This window comes from Peromyscus eremicus, chromosome 5 (genome assembly GCF_949786415.1).
Source record: "Peromyscus eremicus chromosome 5, PerEre_H2_v1, whole genome shotgun sequence".
NCBI classification, from domain to species: Eukaryota; Metazoa; Chordata; class Mammalia; order Rodentia; family Cricetidae; genus Peromyscus; species Peromyscus eremicus.
This window is the reverse complement of record NC_081420.1, coordinates 83087206-83113194: the sequence shown is the minus strand read 5'-3', so window position 1 is coordinate 83113194 and position 25989 is coordinate 83087206. Positions and strand designations below refer to the sequence as shown.

The 25989-nt window shown below is 49.2% G+C and overlaps 2 protein-coding genes across 4 annotated transcripts in view; one reads left to right on the top strand and one right to left on the bottom strand.

Moving 5' to 3' along the window:
• Nucleotides 1-3557: 3557 nt before the first annotated feature.
• On the bottom strand, nt 3558-16725 carry C5H1orf131 (chromosome 5 C1orf131 homolog). Its single transcript, XM_059263814.1, has 7 exons — nt 16371-16725; nt 14426-14769; nt 7802-7858; nt 7070-7165; nt 6864-6950; nt 6211-6263; nt 3558-3896 (listed from the first exon to the last, which is right to left on the bottom strand). The coding sequence occupies exons 1-7, from the start codon at nt 16717-16719 to the stop codon at nt 3764-3766; spliced, it is 1119 nt and encodes a 372-aa protein (XP_059119797.1). The 5' UTR covers nt 16720-16725; the 3' UTR covers nt 3558-3763.
• The window catches only part of Gnpat (glyceronephosphate O-acyltransferase), a 31220-nt gene continuing 21752 nt past the window's right edge, over nt 16522-25989 (top strand). Inside the window, exon 1 of one of the 3 annotated variants that reach the window (XM_059263811.1) lies at nt 16522-16753. In XM_059263811.1, coding sequence (XP_059119794.1) covers nt 16718-16753 — 36 coding nt within the window. In that variant the 5' untranslated portion in view covers nt 16522-16717. Of the gene's footprint in view, nt 16793-25989 lie in introns of all 3 variants that reach the window. The other 2 variants (XM_059263809.1, XM_059263812.1) reach the window with 2 other exon arrangements.

Genomic DNA, 25989 nt, shown 5'->3' with positions numbered 1-25989 from the left:
GCAGGGACACTGGTCACACCATGCCTTCTGACCAAGAAGGGGCTGAGGGAATGGCTCAGGCAATGTGATTGCTGTGCAGCATGAGGACCCGAGTTCTGACCTCAGAAACCACATTAAAAAACCAGATGGGACAGCTGCTTGCAGATCTTCACTGTTTAGCCTGCCTGCTTTTCTGAGTCCTAATTCAAGAAGTGTGATACCAGTCAAAATCCTGAGCATGCTAAAACTCTCTGGGCTTTCTCACTCTGACGGACCTGCTTCCCTGATGACTTCTACTGTTGAACCTGCCTGCTTTCCGGGACCCTAACTCAAAAGACATGACTACCACTCTCCCCCTCATCCATTTCCCGGCTCCCAGCAGCAGCCAAGCTTTTCTGTTTGCCTGCCCTATTGATTTTTCTCTTAAACTTGTATAGAATCGTCTTCCAGCTGAAGAAGAGGAAAAGCAGCAACAGCAGCAGCAGCTGGGGGTGGTGGCGAGTTTGTATCCCGTGCTGGAGACTCACCGGCCTGATAGCCTATCCCACACACCGAGCGAGCTCCTGGTCACTGAGAGACTATCTCAAAAACCAAAGTGGGCAGCTGGAGATGGCTGGGCAGTCAGAGTGCACTGGTTACTCTTGAGTTCCATTCCCAGCACCCACATGGTGGCTCGACTGTAGCAGGCTTTCTTGGACCGACAGCCCCCAAATCATGACACGGGGACTTACTATGAATGCTTGGCCTTAGCTTAGACTTGTGTCTAGCTAGCTTTTTTTAAACTTAAATGAACCCATTTCTATTCATCTGTGTGCTGCCCCGAGGCTTGTTTATCTATCTACGTGCTGTCCATCCTGCTTTCCTGCTTCCTCCATGTCTGTCTGTCTGGCCCCTGGCTGGCTGACTGGCTCCCCTTTTCTCTCTGTCCACTAGCTCCGCCTATTCGTCCCCTGCCTAGCTATTGGCCATTCAGCTTTTTATTAGACCAATCAGGTTTCTTAGGCAGGCACAGTGAAACAGCAACACATAGTTAAACAAATGCAGCATAAACCAGTGCAACACGTCTTTACATAAACAAATATTCTGTAACACAAACAAATGCAACTCATCTTTACATGGTTAAGCAAATATTCTATTCCACAACACTCAACCATCTGTAATTCCAATTCTGGGAGATCCATCCTCCTCCTCTGGCCTCCTTGGACACCAAGCATGCAAGTGGTGCACAAAAATACGTGACTATTAGAACACCTATACACATAAAAATTTTAAAATAAAATAATTTAAAACAAACAGCAAGGTGGATAGTACCTAAGGAATGACAGCTGAGGCTCTCCTCTGGTCTCCACACATGCGCACATGTGTACATAAACCTGAACACATCTGTGCATACATGAACACACACAAAGGTGGTCCTGAGTGGTATAGTAAGGGATATAAGAGGGAGTACTGTGGGCAGGTGTGGTGGACACAAAAGCATGGTGAATTATGGGAGTAATTTGGGTAGGATACAAGACAGGTATGATTCCAGAGAAATACCTGAGCTGGGGACAGATAGGTGTATTATGCAGAGAGGGAGAAGTCACTGTAGTTAAGGAAACCAGTCACATGGCTACAATAGATGCACGGGGGGTGGGGTGGGGGGGGACAGGACGGACACGACGACACAGGCACAGCTTCTGGATGGTAGGAGTGCATCAGTGCAGTTAGAGGTGATGTCAGCTTTCCCCCATCCATCTGATTCGAGACCAAGGCAGTGCTTCTTTGCCATGTTGGTTCAAATCGGTGATGGCTAAGACAGCATTACCCAACAGCACCTTTCCACTTTCTGGGGACTCGGTCAGCAGGAGTTGGCTCTACAGTCCTTTCCGAGCAAGTTCAACTCGGGAGTTTCCTGTATAGGCCACTTCCATCTCGCCAGCCCTGCCTGCGTCCAGCGTCCTGCACAGCTGCATGGACCGGACTCTGAAGAGGTGCACTGAAGCCAGGTCTCTTACTTGGTGGCTTAGAGCAACTCAGGCATGACCCTGATTTCCTTAGCATGACTTTCTGATGGTCACTTCTCTGTAGTTCAGTGGTTCTCAACTTTCTTAATGCTGCGACCCTTGAATGCAGTTCCTCATGCTATGGTGACCCTCAACCATATAATTATTTTTGTTGCTACTTCATAACTGTAATTTTGCTGTTATGAATCATTAATATCTGATACGCAAGATATCTGATAATGTGAAAGCGTTGTTCAACCCCAAGGGGTTGTGACCTGTAGCTTGAGAATCAGTGCTGTATTTAGCCTTGGGGAAGACCTCATTGGGAAGCTTCATCCAGAGCCTGATTTAAGCTTGGTCCTCTGTACTGGGAATACAGAGCTGTTTATGGATCATTTTGCCTTCAAACCTCTTAAGTGTTTCTAGAATACTCAGTGGTCAGTATGCTGAGCTTTAGGTATTTACACAGTATACTTCTCTGCCTTTTGTTAAGGGTGGAGCATAACTTTTTCCATAGGAAATTAAAAAGCAGGAACCAAACCTAGTCATTTCTACTGGAATCTGCATACCCTTCCAAAACGGACTCTGTTGGGGCTCTGGTCCAAGCTGGCAGAGACCTCAGCTGTCTAAGCCCTGACGGCTCATGGAGGTAGGACTCCTCCACCTCCCCCTGACGGCTCATGGAGGTAGGACTCCACCTCCCCCGGGCTCTCCTTGAAAAGATGGAGTCAATTGATCCAGTGCCCCCTTTAATTGGTCATCTCTATCTCCTTAGATTTTTTTCCTAGTGTTGTCACATCTAAACTTGGGCTGGGGATATGGCTCAGTGGGTGGAGGTGCCTGCTGCCAAGGCTGACAACCCAAATTCAACTCCTGGGACCTGTGTGGTGGACTCCTGAAAGGTTTGTCCTATGATCTCCACACAACCAACGTGGCACATGTGCCCAACCATACACACAAAATAAACTCCATCCCGTGAGTTGGTTTGGCGATGCTTTCCGAGCCCCCGACAACTGGCAATGACCTACAGGTTTCCAAACCCACACAGCGCTGCTTGCTGGACAAGGAATCCAACTCCTAAGGTGGGAAGTACCAGACTTGTTCCTCTCACTGGAGTTTTTCCTTTAATTCACCTCATTCTCTGAGAAGATGCTGACACCCAGGGTAACATCACTGTAAACGTGGCCTTGTGAAGTTACAGCTCCAAGGAGGAAACCAGTCAGAACGCATGTTACTCCACAGCCAGTCACTCATACTACAGAGTTGTATTTTTGGAAATTCTTACAAAATGGACTTTACATATAGTGGGCTGACAATAAAACCGCTTCCCCACAAAAGCAACAGATGACCAGAGTTCTTAGTTCTTTCATGACACAGTGACACTGTCATTAAAAGTCCAAAAGGCACTTTAATGTCAATCACAGACACGAGACAGTAAAATCATGAAAAGTGGACTACAACCAAGTGTGCCGACAGCAGCAACCAGGGGTGGGCCTGGGCACTGGCTGGCACTCGGCAGGGTCACCAACTGCAGAGACCGACCTCTACAGCCCATGGGAGTGAGGCCTGGGCACTGGCTGGCACTTGGCAGGGTCACCAACTGCAGAGACCGACCTCTACAGCCCATGGGAGTGGAGCCTGGGCACTGGCCGGCACTCGGCAGGGTCACCACCCTATTTATCAGTTTTGCTCCTCAAATGAAAAAGGCTCCTGTGGAACGTGAAAGTCTGCAGCTTCAGCAGGGTCCTGTGACGGCACGGTCACTTGTTCCCACTCCTCTCTGGTGCTGACAAAGTACATCATTTAGCTACCCTGGAAGAATTTATTTTCTTGATATCAGTGGGGCTTAGAATCAATGTCCCATTTCTGAATTTTCCAACTTGTCCAACTCGTCCATTTGACAAAATGCTGGGAGCCGACTTCTTGGATCTCCTGTGTTGATGGTAAGAGAAAGGTGCCCGACAGTTAGAGGAAGAAGGACCACAGCCTGGGTGCCCGACAGTTAGGGCAAGCAGGACCACAGCCTGGGTGCCCGACAGTTAGGGCAAGCAGGACCACAGCCTGGGTGCCAGACAGTTAGGGCAAGCAGGACCACAGCCTGGGTGCCAGACAGTTAGAGCAAGCAGGACCACAGCCTGGGTGCCAGACAGTTAGGGCAAGCAGGACCACAGCCTGGGTGCCAGACAGTTAGAGCAAGCAGGACCACAGCCTGGGTGCCAGACAGTTAGAGCAAGCAGGACCACAGCCTGGGTGCCAGACAGTTAGAGCAAGCAGGACCACAGCCTGGGTGCCAGACAGTTAGGGCAAGCAGGACCACAGCCTGGGTGCCAGACAGTTAGAGCAAGCAGGACCACAGCCTGGGTGCCAGACAGTTAGAGCAAGCAGGACTACAGCCTGGGTGCCAGACAGTTAGGGCAAGCAGGACCACAGCCTGGGTGCCCGACAGTTAGGGCAAGCAGGACCACAGCCTGGGTGCCAGACAGTTAGAGCAAGCAGGACCACAGCCTGGGTGCCCGACAGTTAGGGCAAGCAGGACCACAGCCTGGGTGCCAGACAGTTAGAGCAAGCAGGACCACAGCCTGGGTGCCAGACAGTTAGAGCAAGCAGGACCACAGCCTGGGTGCCAGACAGTTAGAGCAAGCAGGACCACAGCCTGGGTGCCAGACAGTTAGAGCAAGCAGGACCACAGCCTGGGTGCCAGACAGTTAGAGCAAGCAGGACCACAGCCTGGGTGCCAGACAGTTAGAGCAAGCAGGACCACAGCCTGGGTGCCAGACAGTTAGAGCAAGCAGGACCACAGCCTGGGTGCCAGACAGTTAGAGCAAGCAGGACCACAGCCTGGGTGCCAGACAGTTAGAGCAAGCAGGACCACAGCCTGGGTGCCAAACAGTTAGGGCAAGCAGGACCACAGCCTGGGTGCCCGACAGTTAGGGCAAGCAGGACCACAGCCTGGGTGCCAGACAGTTAGAGCAAGCAGGACCACAGCCTGGGTGCCAGACAGTTAGAGCAAGCAGGACCACAGCCTGGGTGCCAGACAGTTAGAGCAAGCAGGACCACAGCCTGGGTGCCAGACAGTTAGAGCAAGCAGGACCACAGCCTGGGTGCCAAACAGTTAGGGCAAGCAGGACCACAGCCTGGGTGCCCGACAGTTAGGGCAAGCAGGACCACAGCCTGGGTGCCAGACAGTTAGAGCAAGCAGGACCACAGCCTGGGTGCCAGACAGTTAGGGCAAGCAGGACCACAGCCTGGGTGCCAGACAGTTAGAGCAAGCAGGACCACAGCCTGGGTGCCAGACAGTTAGGGCAAGCAGGACCACAGCCTGGGTGCCAGACAGTTAGGGCAAGCAGGACCACAGCCTGGGTGCCCGACAGTTAGGGCAAGCAGGACCACAGCCTGGGTGCCCGACAGTTAGAGCAAGCAGGACCACAGCCTGGGTGCCCGACAGTTAGGGCAAGCAGGACCACAGCCTGCGGCCTCCTCTTTTGCGCAGGCCCCACACCTGCACTGGTCTCTTGCCTCAGGAAGGTGTGGAACACTATTTCCAGGGTGACCCCTCCTCTCTGCTCAGTTCCCGACAGACGTCACCTCCCTGAAGTGACCTCCTGCTCACCCCCAGCAATGTTCTCCAAGCTCCACTTTGCAGGACTCGCTACACCAGACATCACAATTTATGACTTCACAGGTGGGTGCTCCCGCATTGCCACGTCCCTTGAGGGACAGGGCTCCCTTGGGGTGACTACACCTGGGCACCAACTCTTCCCTGGCACAGAGTGTGCACTCAATTGGCAAAGACAGTGCTGTGAGAAGGGGCTAAGATGAAGAGCCTGGTGTGAAGCACGGTGCCCAGAGGAGAAGGGAATCCTCACCCAAAGCTAAGACAAGACCCAGGCCCCTGCCCGCTATGTCCCCATTTTGCATCAAGATGTTCCACTGTGAGTGTGGGGCATGTCAGGCCAGTCATGCCAACCGGCTTTCTCAAGAGGAAGGGCAAGGCTGGTCAGAAATGCCAACCTCAGCTTCTCATGAGTCATTGGAGGTGTCTAGACTTTGATAATAGAGACCAGAGAAGGTGCTGGATTCAGTTCTGATGCAGTTGGCCAATTTGGGGCAGTTTCCTAACCTGCCTCCTCTTTACAGGCCCAAGCAGGTAAGTGGAGAGGGCTGGGGTGCTGCACCTCAGGATACCGTGAGGGAACCAACCACAGGCTTGGCCAGTGACGACCCAGCAACTGTGGCCACCACTCACCTGTCCTCCTGTCCTTTCCTCTTCTTTCTCTTGAAAATGTCTGTGTCCCGGGCCTAAATTAACATTGAAGACAATATGTCAGTAGTGGATTGTGAACATTCAAAAACAGGGCAATAGGTTTGTGACAGAAAGCCATATAAATGCCATTTTTAAAACATTTTCAAGTGGATATATTAAACATAAACCAAAAGGTCTCACCCTGAACCCTGTTAGAGAATGTGACAGGCTACTGGGATCTTGTGGTGTATACCTGTGACCTGTACTCAGAAGGCAGAGGCAGGAGCAGTGACAATTCTAAGCCAGCCTGGGCTACATAGCGAGACCTGTCACAAAACTCCAAGGGTTTGGCTGTAGCTTCCCTCACTGCAATGACCCCTGGAGGACAGGGCTCCCTTGGGACAACCATAGCCAAGCACCAACACCTGCTGGGCACATGGTAGACACTCAACAGGCAGACACTGTGGCCATGTCTTACCATGACCAGGCCAGATGCTCAGCTGGCCTGATGAAGTTCAGCTGATCTGACTGGGAGGAGGGGGAATTTATTAGGCAATGCTGGTGTCCTGACCGCTTGGCAAGCTGACCGCCAGCATGCCAGCCACGAGGCAGCCCCACTCGTTCAACAGAGGCAAGTGCAGCCACATCACACTCACCTTTCTCTTCTCTTCCTCCAGGGCTGCCTTTTTCTCTTTGATTTGTTTCTGTAAAACCTTGTAATTCACATAACTGTTTTTCGGAGGCTGAAAGGGAAGAATAAAGGCACACCATCAGTTTTTCTCCCACAAACATTAAAAGAGCGGTCCCAGTGCCCCTGTCCTGCCCCTTCCCCCAGACCTGGCCACAGCAGGCAGCCCCTCACCTTAGCCCCCAGCATGATGGCCCGCTCCCGTTCCAGGACTCTCTCCTTCCCTTTGCCGTAGCCTGTGATCCCAAAGCGGTGTACTTCCAAACGAGCCTGTCGGTGCACAACAGTCAGACCAGCACCCAACCACTGCCCAGCAGCTCTCGGCCATGCTGCCCACAGCCATAGCACTGCAGTGCGGCTGTGGCTGAGGAGGCACCAGCTGGCTCTCGAACCCCTGCTCTCTGGTGGTTCCTCCTCGTTTAATCTCACAGCTGAAGCAATGGATTGTCTCTGCATGAACTAGTGACAGTCCTGGGATTCGGGCAGCACTCAGTACTGTGACTGGATGCTCTCCACCGAGCCAGTACCAGAGGGGCACTACTTAGACGAATGCACTTCTCCAAACATGCTGTCCACACGTGGAGGCCGACCACAGCAGGTCAAACACAATTGTTTGCAGAGGAGGTAGTCACCTCCTCTCGGTTGCTGAGTGACTTCCTCCTCTCCCTTTCTCAGGCATCTTAGAAACCTGCTACACTGTGGACACATGTCCCCGTCTTTCTAACTGCCCCTGCATCACTGGGCACTGTGCTGCAACCCTGTGCTAGTGAGCCAGTCACGTGAACACCGTGAGACCAGGTTCACCATTTCCCTAGCCTTGGGACAAGACTCTCCGTTAAAGCTGTCAGTTCATAATAAACAATGCAAACTTTCAAAAGGAACTAAAAGCTACCTCAAAATGCTTACCTTTTCTAGGTTAAATTCTTGAATTCCCAAATCTTTTTCAAGGGCCCTTGTTTTATTCTGCAAAGAAAACAAACTTTTATTAGAAACTACCAATTAGCCAGGTATGGTGGCACACAGCTGTAATCTGAAGAGCAAAGAGGCAGGGAAGTGGCTGCAAGTGTGAGGCCAGCCTGGGCTACATCATGAAACTTTGTCTCAACACAAACCACCCAAGAACTCTGTGGATATATGTATAAAATAAAAATTAAAACACAGCAAAACAACCCCTCCCAAAAGTCCCCCCCCCAAACCCGAGAAAATAAGAAATGTTGGCAAGGACACTGAGAAACTGAAACCCTAATATACTGTAGGCAAAAATGCTAAAGGGAAGCTGCTATGGACAATGTGTGGCATTTCCTAGGGACAGTAAAAACACTGTGGGCACGTAATTGAGCAGTTCCACCCTGGCAGAGGCTTCCAGAGGTATCTGTAACTGTACACTAATGTTCACAGTGGCAGTGTTCACAACAGCTAAAATATAAGGGCAACCAGATTTCTAGTGACACATGAACAGGTTAAGTGGTTTATGCTTAGCCTCTATAGAGAGGAGTCTCTGGGTTGGGGTGTAGATCAGTGGCAGAGTGCTAATGTAGCAAACGTAGTCAACAGCACACACACAAAAAAAACCAAAGAGCAGAATTCTGATACATAACATGTCACCGAGGAACTAGAGGGCACTGTGGTATAAGCCAGTCACAGAGGGCAAGTAGTGACCCCATCTTAGAAGGGGCGTTGTCCTTTAAGAGCGAGAGCAGAACAGAGGTGGTGGGCTGGAAGAGGGACAGCTGCGGCCCTGCAGGAGGAAGACACTCTGCAGCTGGCAGCTGGCGATGGCTGCTCACCAGTGGTCAGCTATGTACCAAACTCTGTTATGTGTATTTCATCACCAAGAAAAACTGTAAAAGAGACCTTGGAGCCAGCCCACCATCTAAGTACCAATTCCACATGCTGCCCAGATCTTTACAAACAACTTGCGGAAAAGAGTGGAGAGCACGCTTTTGTTCTGAAGTGTTATTTTTATTTTATGTGTGCCTAGTTGTATGTATGTGTGCTATGTGTGAACAGGAGTCTGAAGCACTCAGAAGAGATGCTGTCTCCCCTAGGACTAGAGTCACAGATGGTTATGAGTCACCAAGTGGATGCTGGGAACTAAACCTGGGTCCTCTCCAAGAGCAGTGAATGCTTTTAACAGCTGAGTCATCTCTTCAACTCTGAGAGCATGTGTTTAAGGACTCAAGGCTGGGCAGTGGTGGTGCACGCCTTTAATCACAGCACTCAGGAGGCAGAGACAGGCGGATCTCTGTAAGTCTGAGGCCAGCCTGGTCTACAAAGAGAGCTCCAGGACAGCCAGGGCTACACAAAGAAACCCTTGACATGTTTTAAAGACAGGATCTCACTATGTAGCTCTGGCTGTCCTAGAACTCATGATCTAAGCCAGGCTGGCCTTGAACTAACAGATCCTCCTTCCTCTGCCTCCCAAGTGCTGGGATTAAAGATGTATATAACTACACCTTGTAGCTGGAAGGTTTCTCCAGTACTGCCCGGTCTTGAAACAGCCCCCCCCCCAAAAAAAAAAAGGAATCAAGGCTTTAAGAGGGGAAGATGAAACAAGAAAAAGCAAAGAAACATATGTCTGTCATGGACCAGGCAGAAAGTTCTGCTGGGCAAAGCACAGATGTCTAAGCAGAGGTTTGGAATCATTTTCCCTTTATGTTCTTTCTTTCCCAGCACCCTTCCCATCCGCTGGGACGACAGTTCTCGGAGAAGCATCATTCCTGGCTATGGTGAAGCTTTGCTTCCTAACTGCTGGTGGTACTGCTGCTGCAAAGGCTCTCTTTCAAGTCACACCCCTGGCCATGGCTTCAGGTCTACAGGACTCTCTAGATGCTTGAGACCTTGAGACTACTGTCAAAGACAAAGACATTTGGCCAACAATAGTCACCATCCAATCCCAGGCCCCGTCTGTCACAGCAGCAAAGGAGAGTTGTAAATGCCATACAACCTCTAAAAAAGATGCTGGCCTCCATGAGGGACAATGGTGCCAGCCAGGGTGGCTGTCCTGCTTTCTCAGGGCAGTCCCTGCCCTGCATAGCAAGGCTATCCAATCACAGTGCAAACCTCATGTCCCCTGCTTTCTTCTCCATAGAGGACCTGGGCTAGTGAACCTGTCTGTGGGCTAGCTGACTTACCTCAAAGCATTTTCTTCTGTGTTGCTTAGATTTAAAAAAGAAAAAAATTGCCAGGTATTGTTGTGGGATGTCTTTCTGTATGCTATGAATATGTGTTGCTCTGATTGGTTGATAAATAAAGCTGCATTGGCCTATGGCAGGGCAGGATGGAGCCAGGTGGGAAAAATCCAAGAGAGACAGGGAGAGGAAAAAGGAGAGGAGGGGGTCGCCAGCCACCACCAGGAGAAGCAAGATGTAAAAGTACCACTAAGCCATGGCCACGTGGCAACTTATAGATTAATAAAAATGGGCTAAGTCATAAGAGCTAGCTAGCAAGAAGCCTGCCATAGGCCATGCAGTCGGTAATTAATATTAAGCCTCTGAATGATTATTTTGTAAGTAGCTGAGGGACCGTGCGGCCAGGCAGTACTGGAGAAACCTTCCAGCTACAAGGTGTAGTTGTATACATCTTTAATCCCAGCACTTGGGAGGCAGAGGAAGGAGGATCTGTTAGTTCAAGGCCAGCCTGGTTTAGATCATGAGTTCTAGGACAGCCAGAGCTACATAGTGAGATCCTGTCTTTAAAACATAAAACAAGCCGGGCGGTGGTGGCGCACGCCTTTAATCCCAGCACTCGGGAGGCAGAGCCAGGCGGATCTCTGTGAGTTCGAGGCCAGCCTGGACTACCAAGTGAGTCCCAGGAAAGGCGCAAAGCTACACAGAGAAACCCTGTCTCAAAAAACCAAAAAAAAAACAAAAACAAAAAAAAACAAAAAAAAAAACCATAAAACAAAACACCACCCCACTCAAGAAAAGGAAATGTTACTTGTGGGCTATTGAGATGACTCAGCTTTGGATAAAGGCATTTTTCACAGAGCCTAATGACCTGAGTTTATTCCCTGGGTTCAACGTGGTAGAAAGAGAGAGCTAACTACCATAGGTTGTCCTGTGACCTCCACACAGGTACACCATGGTGCCCATTACTCCATGCACAAATAAAATGTAGACAAACTTTTAAGATTAGAGTGGGTGGGTAAATAAACACCCTCTTTTTTTCAAATAAAGACGGTTTTAAAAATAGTAAGGACTTACTCACTTTGACTAGTATGAAGTGCCTCAACTAGATGACTCTCTTCCTAAAACTTGATCCCAAGGGAGCTCAGAATGAAGAGGGTAAGCTGGATATGCACTCTGTTGTCATGGCTATTTGGCAATGACCTGAGGAGGTATCTTCAGGTCTGGTGATTCCTCTGGCTCCTCCCGTTGGTCTTATCAAAGGCCACAGAACCCACGTAACCTGTATTCTATCTCCCAAGCAGCAGCTAAGTACATAGCCTGGAAGCCAGAGAGCCTGGAGTCAGAACCTGACCTTGTGCTCACTTCAGATCCACAATCCTTTATCTGAATGGCTAGGGTCAGGGTCAAGTTCTGCTTGCTATACTGAACAGTGAGAGGCACAGGACCTTCAGGTGGACTGGAAACCCATCAGCATGTACCTCCATGACAGCTGGGGGCATATCTCAGAGGGAGAGGCTTGCCTGTGTGTGCAGGGCCCCTCCCTGTTCTATCCCTAGCACCAGGGAAATAAACTATTATCTGTAAATTTCATGTCAAACAGTGGAAACAGAAGCGATGTTTGAGAAGCCTTACGAGGTTTATCTGCCAAACAAATCTGCATTAATTTAAAGCACCAAACAGAACCCTGTCAAGTTGTGCTCACAAGCTGAGTGGCCCATGTGGTAAGCAGTGCACTTAAGTGCATACCAGCAACACCACCTCAGCAGGCACCAGGCTCCTCGGTGAGCATACACCTGGGGGAGTCATGAGGCTTCAGGGAGGCAAGAAGGGGTCAGTGGATGGGAACAATCAACAGCATGGGGGGCAATGGCAATGGTCGAGCAGTTCCTACAGCAGAACACGGAGACGAGGACACAGGCCCTTCCCTTCCATCCTTCATTCCTGCCTCTGTCCCCACCTTTTGTTCTGAAACAGGGTCTCTTCATGTAGCCCAGGCTGACCTCTTGAATTCACACAGATCTGCCTGAAGGTGGGACTGAAGGTGAGCACAACCACGGCCTGCTTTGGTCCTTTTTAGCTAGCTCGCTAAGGAGCCTAAGATGCACAGAGCGGTGACAGTGGAGACTGAGCAGCTTGAGGAGGACAGCCCCACTGACACTGCCCTAGGAGCCAAGTGCCACCTGATGCTTCAGACTACCTGACATACTGCTTCAAAGCCCAAGACTGTCCTTCCTCTCACGAATCCCGTTGAAACAGCTTCTTCCATTGGCTCCTCAAGCCCCAGTCTAGGCCACCCCCATTTCAAACTCAATGCTGAGAGCAACCCCTCACTCACTTTGTTGGTTATAATTCATTCACCATCCAGGGTTAGTCTCTTGAAAACAAGAATCAGATCACCTCCTGCCCCCACTGGAAATTGTCATAGCTCCCCACGTACTTCACTGATTTTTTCCTTTGTTTTGTTTTGATTGGAAGGACCTCATCATGTGTTCAGGCTGGCCTGGAACTCTTGTTGGTTTTGTCTGTAATCCTGGCTGGCCTAGGACTTGCTATATAACCAAGGCAGGCTTGACTTCATGGTGATCCTCCTGAGTTCAGGGATTATAGGCATAAGACATCATACCTGGATGTCTTCATGTACTTTAAAGTACAAAATCCCATAGCTGCCTCTAAGACCTGGGAAGGGCTGGCTTCCCAGCTTCTGTGCGTCATCTCATGCCACTGTCCCCTCTGTCCTACTCCTACTCATCTTCCAGCTCTTTGAACCAGTCAGGCAAGGCTGTTTCTCTTGCTTATGTGGCTCCCCATTCCCCTTCCAAGTACCATTCAATACTGAGCATTACCTGCTCAGGGCCTTACCCCCCTGAATATTCTACCTAGATTAGTCTCTGCCTGCTCCTCTCAGCACCCTACTTGTTTCTGTACATTTATAACTTTCTAACCACAAACAGCACAGCATTCACACACTCCACTGTAGGTCTTTAGGGACAGCCAGGGAGCAGGCACACAGTGACTGTGGAATAGAGAATTGCTTACCTAAGTTTCCTAAGTAACAGGACTTCTGTAGCCGCTGTATCAAAGGTAGGGAAGCCTGGGGAGTGCATTTGCAGGTTAAGACATTTGGAGCAGAGCAGCACTGAAATAGTACCATGTTCCCAGATAAGCTCATTAAACCTGTGACAATGCGTGACACAGCTTCATTGTGGAATTTATGGCTTGGGTCCAAGTTCTGCGGGGAAAGGTCATTTTCTGGGTTTAGGTAGGGCCAGACAGCTGGATTATTTCCAACATTCACCACCACCTCTTCCTTTCTTGAGTTCTCCAATTCTATGAGTGTCTAATGGAGCTCATCACCAGTCACTGTCTCAGCCACCTGCCTTAGGATGGTGTTCCTGCTTTGAGGGAACAAGGCCCAACTAATCCTCTGCCACGCCGCACTTAGCATGGCTACCTTTTTGGCCTCACCTATTAAATTCTCCCCGTTTGCCTGGCATCCCCACACCCCTGCACGTCTGTCCTCAGTCCCAGGCTGCAATGCTGACACTAAGCCTCTGCATGGGAATGTGTGTATCTACAGGGCTCACCCGACTCCTTCACGGCACACACGCGTTTTCAAAGGGTAGGGGGCATCTAGGATGTGACAAATGTCAGCAGGTGGATGAAGTTCCAAACACAGAGGTTCATAGAAAATCCAAGTACAAGGGAAAGACTCCTGCAGGGGAAGAGACAACCTGACAGCCTGCAGGCATTCTATTATTGAGGGATGGGGAAATCCAGACTCACACAATGCCAACTCCTTCGCCCATTCTATTAGAAGGAAAACTTTCCACTCTCAAAAGAAGGGCGAGAGTGAGCACAAGAAGAAAAGGACACTTGAATTAGTGAGGAAGGGTACGGAGAAGGGTCATGTTAGTTTTGAAACTTGGTCAACACTGAAAATAATGTTCTCCTACCTTCCCACACCATGGCACAACAGAAAAGACATATCCTTGTGGGCTTCTAAAAGTGTAAGCCACCAATGCCTGGCCAACCCTGAAACTCTTAAGATAGTCTTGGTTCCTTGATTTGCAGCTGGCTATCTCCAAAGCACTGAGCAATTCATATTCGGCTGACTGGAGTGTTTCTGTATACCCGAGGCCTCAAGGCACTAATGCCCTAAATTGACCCAACATTCACACCAACACCAAGATGTCCCCTTTGTTCTGGGGGATTGGGCTTGGGAACTCTGGTCGGTCAGTCAGCCAGCCTGCCCGCCTACAGATGGATAAGAACCCAGTGCTGAGTCCTGAGAGTCATTTACCAAACGTTGGAGCCTGAAGGTAGCCTTGGGGCCCCAGTTACAGTCTATGGCCACCTAGAGCACCCTAACCACACAGGCACAGACCAGCAGATTCATTACCTTTGTGTGCTCCTCTTGATCTGATTTTGGTTTTCTTTTTTTACTTTTGCTTTGAAACTCCACCACTTCCACTAGCTTGCTGTTGTTCTTTAGCGGAGAGAGCGGTACTGCAGTAGTGGCAGGGACTTCCGGTCCTGAAGGGGGAGCTGAGGGGACAGCAGGAGCAGAGTGCAGCTCTTCTTTGAGCTCCTTGAAAAAGCTGGAAGCACTCTTCCTCTGGCCTCTCACAAGAGCTCCAGGCAGAGGAAGTGACTCTGCTGTCACATCTGCTACTGTTTCCACGTCTCTCTTCTTTTCTCTCTTCTTTCTGATCCTTTTATGCTCTTTTTCAACCTCCGTCTCTCCTGTTTGTTTCAACATAAAAGAAAATTTTAGAAGTATTTTGGTTTTAGTTAACCCCAATACCAAATGAACGTCACTGTGCATATGGCCCAGACACAGGCACCCATGTGTACGAATAAAGAAACAAACTGTCTGGGGCTACACTGCTTGCTGCCAAGCCTGATGACTTAAGCTTGATCCCCAGGACCCACATGGTGGAAGACAACTTGTCTTATTTTAACAGGGTGGAGGTGACAAATACACACCTACACAGATACCCGCCTGCCCATAAATAAATGTAACCTGAAAAGTAAAAACACAACTTTTTCTTTTTAAAAAAGAAAGAAATTGCTTTTCTTCAAGTAGGGTGTTTCTGCACCATTTTTAGAAATCAAAATGCCGTCATTCTTGCCTAGGTAACTGTACGTGTATCTCTGACCTTTATCAATACGATTGCTCTAGTCCTCACACTTGATCCTTACTTAGTGTCATCAAAGTCGTTAGTTCCCAGGACTGTAACTCAAAATTCGCCCATTTGTTGTATTAAAAACATTTGCCCCTACAGTAGTATTGCTTTTTACCACATCGCAGGGTTACAAGTACATGTCCCGGTCTTCCTGTTTTCTTTCAGTTATGAATTAAAAAAATCCAGGAAAACTGCCTTAAATTAAATACCTTTACTTTCTACTAAATTTCTCATCTTCTGTTTGTTTCCTCTGCTCAGACTCTCAACAGAGACCTGAAATCTGAACCAGAATTCTAGGCCTCATTACTGACCTACAGTATGAGCGAGAGCAAGAGCTCTCTAAACACCAGCTGTGTACTCATTAAACGTGTACTTGGAGCCAATTTAACTCTGGCAGTATGGGTATAGAAACGGTCCGCGTCACTGGAGCAACTAACAAGGAATTCCAGCATATGTGGACATAAATCGGATTTAGGATTTTAAAAATTAGTCTTAAAACTTGTGAAAGTCGAAGGTCAAGTCTTGTTTGTCCTCCACTCCATGGACACAGAGATCCTATCTATACAGGACAAGTCAACACAGCACAAAATGTGATATTAGGCCCAAGACCTTGAGATCCGAGTTCCGAAAGGCAACCTTTAACAAGTTCCGTTAGCTATAGGTGCTTGTTTCTCTGTAACAAAGAGATCCATGCAGGGATATGTAAGGGTTGCTCTGACAGTAAATGGGAACACACAAGAGCATGTACACCCGGTACGTTCTTCTTCATTCTAAGCTATGTCTTTAACCGTGAAAATGAGCTTAGAATTTTGAGTAACCGCTCCAAAATAAACATAATACAGCGTTTGCAACGTGTTTGGTTCTAAAACTCAGGCAATCTTCATGTGAGCTCTTCAGCCTGCGCCTAACTGTCCTTTTGCCTATGTGCCAGACAGTTGCCTGTCTTTAGTAACACGCTCTGATTTTTCTTTTCCGCACAGTGAGAAAGAGAGCGAAAGGTCGGCCAAGATGTGGCTGAGAAAGTCTCAGAGAGGGAGGCACCGCAGGGGTAAGGCCGGCCGGCCGGCATGGCGCCAGGAGATCGGGTGACCCGGGCTGGCCCCAGGTGGCCCGGGGTCCCGCCGTCCTCGGCCGCCTCTTCTCGGGAGCCACGCTCACCCAGGTCGTAGAGGGTCCGAAGCACGGCATCCAGGAGTGTCTCAGAGCCAGGAGGCTCGGTGGAGTCCGATTCTCGTTCCGCCGCCATGGGAATCTGCACGGATCTCCAAATCCAGCCCACAACCCACCACTTCCGCTTCCGGCGCTCCTGCGCGTGCTCCACGGGGCCCTGCGCGGCCTCCGTCCTGGTTAAGATGGCGGCCCCCGGGGTCCGGTGCGGTGGCCGTAGTGAGTGCCACCGCCCTGGGCAGATTGGAGCCGCCCCGTTCGAAAGAACCGCCCCCAGCCGCTGCACCATAGCCGCGTAGCAGACGAGCCCAGGCCCCGCCCGGGACGGCAGTCGCGCCATGGACGTTCCTAGCTCTTCCAGTTCCCGCTTCTCGGTCAGTTCTGCCAGCCCCGGCACTGTGCTCCTCTATGCGGTAGGCGCCTAGGGGACTGAGGCCCGGGGCGACGTCTCGGGAAAGGACAGCCCCTCCTGACCCTTGTCCCCAAGCCCACAGCCCCTGTCTTAAGAGAGCAGGTCATGACGTCCCTCTGTGCAGGATTTGGGTACTTGGCTTGGTATCCACAGCAACCATGTGTCTGCGTCTGGGTAAACGTGTCTGCTTTTACAAGTTTCTGTCGATGGTGGCTCCCCTGTCCCTTTGCCCTGTCAGGCCTGGAGCCCCGCACGCCAGCACTAAGGGAGAATTGGAGGCTCCCTGTCCACCGAGGGCGTGTCGGCAGAGTTCTGCCGGTTGAGAAACCTGCACGCTGACCTAGCCCGAGAAGACTTGGCTCTCCACCTCCTGCCTTTTTTTTTTCCCCCCCCCTGAAGTATTCCTGGGAGAAAAATATTCGGCAAGAATATGAGAGTAGAGTTTTTTTAACACTCTAATTTAGGAAGACTTGGAACTTGTGGAAGTTACTGTCTTTTATTCGTTATTTTTCCGCAAGTTGTTGGATAGGACTCCCATTACCACTGCCTTCACTACAACTTGCCTCTACACCTCCCCCCGCCTCCAGAATTACTTCCTCTTCTGGTTTTAACTGGTGGTTTGCCTGGTTTAGTTTCCAACAGAATGATGGTCGCTTACAATATTCATGTGCTTACAGTATTCATTATCAAGGTGGAAGCTTTGTACCCCTTCACCCCGTGATATTGTACAATCCTGGGGGACAATTTATTTTTATGTTGTGTGTATGAGTGTTTACCTGCATGTACGTATGTGCACTATGTGGTCTGGAAATTGAGTTAAAATTGTTGTGACCTGCCATGTGGGTACTGGGAAAGGAATTGCTCTTAACCCTTTGGGCCATCTCTCCAGCCCCGAGGAATTTATTTTTAATAGCTTATTTTTGAAACAATCTTCATGGTTTATACTCCAGTTTGGCATTAGCTATGAAACCCCAGGCTGTCCTGGACCTTGCAGTCCTCATGTCCTAACCTCCAGAGAGCTAGGATTACAAGTCTGCACCACCACTCTTGGCAAATAATGCCTTTAAAAGGATATTTCCATGACATAGCAATTAATACCAGTGTCTGCCTTAAGTCCAGTGTAGTGTTAGCTTGTGTAGAAATATCAAAAGAGAAAAAAAAAAAACCCACGAAAGAGCAAAGCAAACAAACTTTCTGGTTTCTAAGAGAATGTTGCCACCTCGAGACTAGGACAGTATCTTTTGGAATGTGGGCAAACTTCCTTCACTGTCTCTTAAAAAGTTTACATTTATGATTTCTGTGAACTGCTGCTTTGAAGCTCATGGCTGGAGCCTCTCTCATTGACCTCACCACACAGTTCCTTGTTGGAAATACTTCGTTGTTTTACAGTTTGTTCTTCTAAAGCAGGTGTGTTGGGAAAGGAGATTGTTGTATAGATCCAACTCAAGAAACTTCTTGCCTTTAAATGGGTTTGTGTGTGGATTGGAATTTTCCTTGCATGTTAATAAAAAGAAGTTGGTTTTTACTTCATCTATGTTTTCTTAATCATAAGACTTTTGTCAACTTTCTGTGTGAATAACTTAAGTCTGGCCATGAGCATTTCCACTTTTGAAGCTGGACAGTAGCCTCCTCCCCTTTTCCACCTTTGGTGTTTTGAGACAGGGTTTACTCTGTGTGAGTTCCACCTGCCTCTGCCTTCCACCTGTGTGAGTTCCACCTGCCTCTGCCTTCCACCTGTGTGAGTTCCACCTGCCTCTGCCTTCCACCTGTGTGAGTTCCACCTGCCTCTGCCTTCCACCTGTGTGAGTTCCACCTGCCTCTGCCTTCCACCTGTGTGAGTTCCACCTGCCTCTGCCTTCCACCTGTGTGAGTTCCACCTGCCTCTGCCTTCCACCTGTGTGAGTTCCACCTGCCTCTGCCTTCCACCTGTGTGAGTTCCACCTGTGTGAGTTCCACCTGTGTGAGTTCCACCTGCCTCTGCCTTCCACCTGTGTGAGTTCCACCTGCCTCTGCCTTCCACCTGTGTGAGTTCCACCTGCCTCTGCCTTCCACCTGTGTGAGTTCCACCTGCCTCTGCCTTCCACCTGTGTGAGTTCCACCTGTGTGAGTTCCACCTGTGTGAGTTCCACCTGCCTCTGCCTTCCACCTGTGTGAGTTCCACCTGTGTGAGTTCCACCTGCCTCTGCCTTCCACCTGTGTGAGTTCCACCTGCCTCTGCCTTCCACCTGCCTCTGCCTTCCACCTGTGTGAGTTCCACCTGCCTCTGCCTTCCACCTGTGTGAGTTCCACCTGCCTCTGCCTTCCACCTGTGTGAGTTCCACCTGTGTGAGTTCCACCTGCCTCTGCCTTCCACCTGTGTGAGTTCCACCTGTGTGAGTTCCACCTGCCTCTGCCTTCCACCTGTGTGAGTTCCACCTGTGTGAGTTCCACCTGTGTGAGTTCCACCTGCCTCTGCCTTCCACCTGTGTGAGTTCCACCTGCCTCTGCCTTCCACCTGTGTGAGTTCCACCTGCCTCTGCCTTCCACCTGTGTGAGTTCCACCTGCCTCTGCCTTCCACCTGCCTCTGCCTTCCACCTGTGTGAGTTCCACCTGCCTCTGCCTTCCACCTGTGTGAGTTCCACCTGCCTCTGCCTTCCACCTGTGTGAGTTCCACCTGCCTCTGCCTTCCACCTGTGTGAGTTCCACCTGTGTGAGTTCCACCTGCCTCTGCCTTCCACCTGTGTGAGTTCCACCTGTGTGAGTTCCACCTGCCTCTGCCTTCCACCTGTGTGAGTTCCACCTGTGTGAGTTCCACCTGTGTGAGTTCCACCTGCCTCTGCCTTCCACCTGTGTGAGTTCCACCTGCCTCTGCCTTCCACCTGTGTGAGTTCCACCTGTGTGAGTTCCACCTGTGTGAGTTCCACCTGCCTCTGCCTTCCACCTGTGTGAGTTCCACCTGTGTGAGTTCCACCTGTGTGAGTTCCACCTGCCTCTGCCTTCCACCTGTGTGAGTTCCACCTGTGTGAGTTCCACCTGTGTGAGTTCCTCCTGTGTGAGTTCCACCTGCCTCTGCCTTCCACCTGTGTGAGTTCCACCTGCCTCTGCCTTCCACCTGTGTGAGTTCCACCTGCCTCTGCCTTCCACCTGTGTGAGTTCCACCTGCCTCTGCCTTCCACCTGTGTGAGTTCCACCTGCCTCTGCCTTCCACCTGTGTGAGTTCCACCTGTGTGAGTTCCACCTGTGTGAGTTCCTCCTGTGTGAGTTCCACCTGCCTCTGCCTTCCACCTGTGTGAGTTCCACCTGCCTCTGCCTTCCACCTGTGTGAGTTCCACCTGTGTGAGTTCCACCTGTGTGAGTTCCTCCTGTGTGAGTTCCACCTGCCTCTGCCTTCCACCTGTGTGAGTTCCTCCTGTGTGAGTTCCACCTGCCTCTGCCTTCCACCTGCCTCTGCCTTCCACCTGTGTGAGTTCCACCTGCCTCTGCCTTCCACCTGTGTGAGTTCCACCTGCCTCTGCCTTCCACCTGTGTGAGTTCCACCTGTGTGAGTTCCACCTGCCTCTGCCTTCCACCTGTGTGAGTTCCACCTGCCTCTGCCTTCCACCTGTGTGAGTTCCACATGCCTCTGCCTTCCACCTGTGTGAGTTCCACATGCCTCTGCCTTCCACCTGTGTGAGTTCCACCTGTGTGAGTTCCACCTGTGTGAGTTCCTCCTGTGTGAGTTCCACCTGCCTCTGCCTTCCACCTGTGTGAGTTCCACCTGCCTCTGCCTTCCACCTGTATGAGTTCCACCTGCCTCTGCCTTCCACCTGTGTGAGTTCCACCTGCCTCTGCCTTCCACCTGTGTGAGTTCCACCTGCCTCTGCCTTCCACCTGTGTGAGTTCCACCTGTGTGAGTTCCACCTGCCTCTGCCTTCCACCTGTGTGAGTTCCACCTGCCTCTGTGCCACCACTGCTTGACTCAGTCACCTTTAACAGATTCTGGCTAATCTTTGTGACTGCACAGCTGATGACCGTGATAGCTTGCTTCAGACTGCCTAACTTCTTCCACTAACTTTTAATTGTGCCATACTTTCTGTCTAATCTGTAGTTCTTTAGTGGTATTAAGATATTGCTAATGATGGCAAACATCAGGAGTGCCTGCAGTCTCCCACTTTTTATTCTCAGTGCCAAAGACTGCCTTGCCTCTAAGGACACAGGAAGTGGTAAATGTAAACAGTACGATTAAGTGGGATAAATAAGGGCAGTGATTAAAGCATGCATTGAATGTTGCTGGAGTCAAGGGAAGGAACATCTGGTTCATTTGGGGACTTTAGAAGGATTCTAAGAAATGACACCAAGACTGTATTGCTGTAGTGTGAATGCTGGGAAGTGGGGACTGTTGAAGTAGTTAGGTAAGAAAATCACTGCCTTGCATGTGTGGGGAAACTGATTAGAGAATGATAAAGAAAACAGAAGACAAAATTAAGAACATAAGCAAAAGATGTTTCCTAAAAGAATTTCACATATCATGGGTATTCTGGGTATTTGTGCCTTTTATCAAGGATTAAATCTTCTCAGAGTGTTTATGCTCTAGAAAGCCTAAGAAAACCATTAGGCTTCTGGCATGATTATCTGCATTAGTAATGTCTTTCATTCTGAAGACTGTAGGTAGGAAGAAACTCAGGGTGGGGAAGATGTGTGACTCGTAAGCATGGAGATCAGTTAGGACAAATGACTAATGCAGGCAAGGGGGTGAAGCCCAGTGAGGCTGGGAAGCACAAAGCATGATGGTTTTATGTGATACTTAGGGCAGGAGATCCTTGGCCCTGGGAACCAGTTGTATCTAGGACGCAAAGAAAGTGGGGGCAGTCTGAAGTAGGCTGTTGGGTTCCTGTGGTTTGGCAACTGGGCAGATGATGATCTCTCAAAGATAGGAAGTACAGGGGAGGAACAGGTTTAGTCAGGTAACAGAGCAGTTTCGATCTGGGATGTAAGATTGTCAGCTGTGGATTATCAAGATCTGGACCAGATACATCCTAAATGTTTGGGAGGCATCTGAGTAGAGTTAGGAATGTGGTACCCAAGCAAAAGAGGAGGGCGTGCCTGAGAATGTGGATTTGGCAAGTCAGTGATAGGTAGGATGTTTTTGAAGCTAGAAGTGCACTCTTGCCCTGAGAGAGTGTGTGTGTTTGTGTGTCCGTCCGTCCGTCCATCCGTGTGTCCGTGTGTCCCAAGTGCACAATCCAGATCCCTGGTTGATTGTTAGAGTTCCAGCGAAAGGTCCAGATCCTTAGGATATCCCACCTCAGACCTGCCAGTTGCTCCTGCTCTGATTTTATCAGTCTAGTCCTGCTCACTGGACTTCACCACCCTGGCTTTGTGTTTCTCAGGAAGGAAGTGTTCATGGTCCCTTCTGTGTGGCAGAACTTTATATTGCTGACTCTTTTTAATATCAAGGACCCACCTCAAACATTTCATGAACCACTCAGTATAAAGTTTTATCTTCTTGAGCTCATTCAGTGGTGGGTCACAGCAGTCTTTGTACTGGCTGGCCAGAGCTAATTGTTAAATATTCATGGCATTGGTGAGCCCATTGGTAAAACATAGCCATTAATGAAAACCAAAGGTTAAGTCACATAAATTTATACTTAAATACATTTTATACAAAATAAAGATAAGTATTACTGAACAGCATTTCCCAGTTATTTACTGAACATTACTGTTATCTCTGTTTGAAAGTTGTCCTCTTAGGGGAAGGTAGCACACACTCCTGTATTATCTCCTGCTGCTGCACATCTTGAGGTCATTCTGGTGTGAGCTGGCCTTGGTGGCAGTACATGTGCCACAGAGTGCCAAAGCCTGGGCTCCACTGCATGCTGCCTGCCAGTGAATCACTCAGTGACCTGATCTTGTTTGTCTGTGCTGAAGGGCATTTTTCTCTCTGGATAGTGACTGCTTGCCCTCTTACTGCTGTATTCCCAGCCTGTAGCAAGGAGCCTGGTGCACAGAGAGCTCTGTGGGGCCACTTGCTGAAGGAAAGCAGTGGAGAGGGAGGCTGTGGGAGGGCCCAAGGGACAACCCAAGGTGGGGGACGTGCTTCATCCAGACCTTCCTACCGGACTCTCACTTGCACTGTGTTCTTGGGTAAGAGCATTCTAGCCATTCGAATGTGTTTACTTGCTGGCAGTAAGTATTGCTCCTGCATGCTGCAATCCTTTGCACAGGAGGAGCAGGTGGTGGGGACCATGCTGACCTAGGTTCATAAAAAGGTGTGGGCTTAGCTTTACCAGAACTAGAGAACCAAGGTGATGGGGGTAGAGGGTTGGGAGGGTCGCCAAACCTCATTGTCAAGCTTTCTCAAAATATATATATTTGGTTCTCTTGCCTTCTTAGTTGTCCTGGGCTCAATGCATTCCCTGCTGATAATGACACTGTCCTCTTTCCACTCCTGAGACCACTAATGGGAAGCTTCTAAGCTCTCACTTGCCCTTACATTATATAATAGTAGTTTGTTGAGTCCAGGTTTGAGCTGTTACTTTATTAATGAGAACTGTAAAGTTCAAGAAGGCTTTCCAGTCTTCTGAGCTGCAGTTAGCAAGGACAAATGACCTGCCTTTGGCATCATTTTTAGCATGCATAGGTATGCAGGTACAGTGTGAGCACATATGTATTAGATGTGACTAGCAGGCAGAGAGGTCCTGAGCAAGGTGTGAGTGATTCTATGGGGAGTTCCTGAGAGCCTTCTCAGTGGAATGATGCTGCAGCAGGTACAGCAGAGCAGCAGGACCATCCAGACAGATGCCCACATGCCCAGAAGGATGCCAGCAAGTCCTCTTGTGGCAGAACAGCACACTAACCAGGGAGTAAACAGTGAGTTAACTGTGTCTCAGAGGACAGGAGGTCAGACTTAACAGATCTTACCTGACTCTGAAAGTGACGGGCCTTATTCTGAGCAGGTGGAACTCATTTAAGTATTTTTTTTTTTTTTTTTTTTTTTTGAGACAGGGTTTCTCTGTGTAGCTTTGCGCCTTTCCTGGAACACACTTGGTAGCCCAGGCTGGCCTCGAACTCACAGAGATCCGCCTGTCTCTGCCTCCCGAGTGCTGGGATTAAAGGCGTGTGCCACCACCGCCCGGCCTCATTTAAGTATTTTTAAGAGTGAGGGATAACCTGTGTTTTGAAAAGCATACAGTTGGCTGGCAGAAGGATTGACTTGGTACATTTAGGCAAGGAGGCTATTGAGATTATGAGTGCAGGCTGCCGGGTAGCCTAGCTGAGGGTAGGGCCTGTGGATGCTGAGTAGATGCTATACATTCTCAAAGGCCACAATAACAGGATTGGGTGGAATGATGCCCAAAGGTGTAGCTCAGATAGTAGTTGATAGTTAGGATTTCAGGAAAATAATCATGTTGTAGAACCACACCAAAAAGTGGGTAGGTTTTAGAGAAGTGTTAGAAATTCAGAACTTATGATGGGAGAAGAGAATCAGGTGCAAGATTTGGAAGCACATGTAATTAGTGTTTTAAGCTTGCTGTAGGGCCATGGAAGTGACTCAGTGGTAGAACACTTGCCTAGTATGCATGCTAAAAACCCTGGATTTCATCCATACCCCCCCCCCCACGCACACCCACACCCACACAAATCAGACGAAAGGAGAGGAAACAAAGCAGCAAATCCAGTGGAACAGGTGAGTGCCCAGCAGTTGTGGAAGGCGAGAGACAAGGGCTGGAGGAGATGAGGGAGAACTCCCCCAGCTTAAGTCACTGAACTGGAGGAAGGAGGTAGGTTTTTCTCCTGAGAGAGCACTGAATTAAATACCAAAGTGGGGAATTTCACTGGAGGTAGGGGAAAGAAGAGCAGGCGAGGCTGGCCCAGCCAAAGCTAAGGCTCACACAGAAAATGCTGTGTGGTTGTGTTTAAGGACAGTTGTGCCTTTTTATGTAATTCCAAGAAGTGAAATGCAACCTGAGTGTGCCACATTAAGGTTAATAACATTAAAATAGAGGAAGACAAAAATAATAGAAGAAATTTAAATGACAAGGAGGGACGTTTATGACATGTGAAAAAAATTAAGTTGGCAGTCTCAGTGTGTGTCTGTTGGGAGAGACATGTCCCTGTGCTTAGGAACAAGCATTCCTTAGAGTAATCTCTATATTAGGGGATTACACATAAAGTTAGAGTTTTTTTTGTTTGTGCTTTCCCTGCATTTTCTGAATTTTTAAGTGAGCACAAGTCACTTTGGTAATTCAAAAAAAAAAAAAGATGTTATGAAACGTGGTAATTATGTAGCAATTAAGATGTTTTAAAACAGTATTTTACAATAGGGGAATACAGATAAAGAAGAAAGGTAAATTGTATTTGGCATGGCCCCTGTTTTGAATAAGATATACTCATATTTCTGTAGGTGCAAATAAAAAAAATATGGAAGATACTTCTGGGCTATAGTGCTGATTGCCTAATGTTGCCATAAACAAGCGTGGCAATGAGTGTAAGGAGCCACAGATGCCACCAAGTGGTGTCTGTGCTGTTTGAGGGCCTCCCAGGAGGCAGGTGACCCTGAACCTTGGGTTTCCTGTGGACTGGTGAAGACAGCTGCTCAGAGGTTGTAATGGAGATTGTTCTTATGTGTGTCAAGCTCTCAGAATAGACCTGGCACTTAGCAGCTGGCAGCGTTCACTGTGATCATTATCATTACCACTACTAATTACTTGGTCAGGAAAGCACTGTTCTAAGAGCACCATGTACTCTGAAGCCAGTGCAAGGGCTTGGTGGATGGAAACAAGCTGGACCCACAAGAGCTGAGCACAAGTGATGAGGTAGAGCAGACTGCTTATTTTATTGACATAGTTTTGTTTTGAGACAGTCTCATGTAGACTATGCTGGTTTTGAACCTTGATGGTTTTCCCCCACCTCTGAAAGGCAAGGACTATATAGGCTTGCACCACCACACCCAAGTTTGAGGCTTCGAATACATGTTTTGATTTATTTTTTTAAAGCTAAATAGAGGCAGACAAAACAAGTTTGTCAGTATAGTACTGAGTTTACAAAGATAGCCATCAGAAATATGCTGGTCAATAGGCCGGGGCCTCTGCTCAGTGGTGGAGGGCTTGTAAAGCATGTAACAGGTCTTAGGTTCAGTCCCTGGTCCAACAAAACAAAACCAAACCCATTCCTAGTGGCTTAGCCTATAATCCCAGCACTTGGGAGGTGGGGAGTGGAGATGAAGATTAGGAGTTCAA

Coding starts and splice junctions, on each gene's coding strand:
- C5H1orf131 (XM_059263814.1), bottom strand. CDS start 16,719: ATGGCGCGACTGCCGTCCCGGGCGGGGCCTGGGCTCGTCTGCTACGCG. Junction 14,770..16,370: donor TCGGACCCTCTACGACCTGG/GTGAGCGTGGCT, acceptor TGAAACAAACAG/GAGAGACGGAGGTTGAAAAA. Junction 3,897..6,210: donor AGGAAAGGACAGGAGGACAG/GTGAGTGGTGGC, acceptor CCATCAACACAG/GAGATCCAAGAAGTCGGCTC.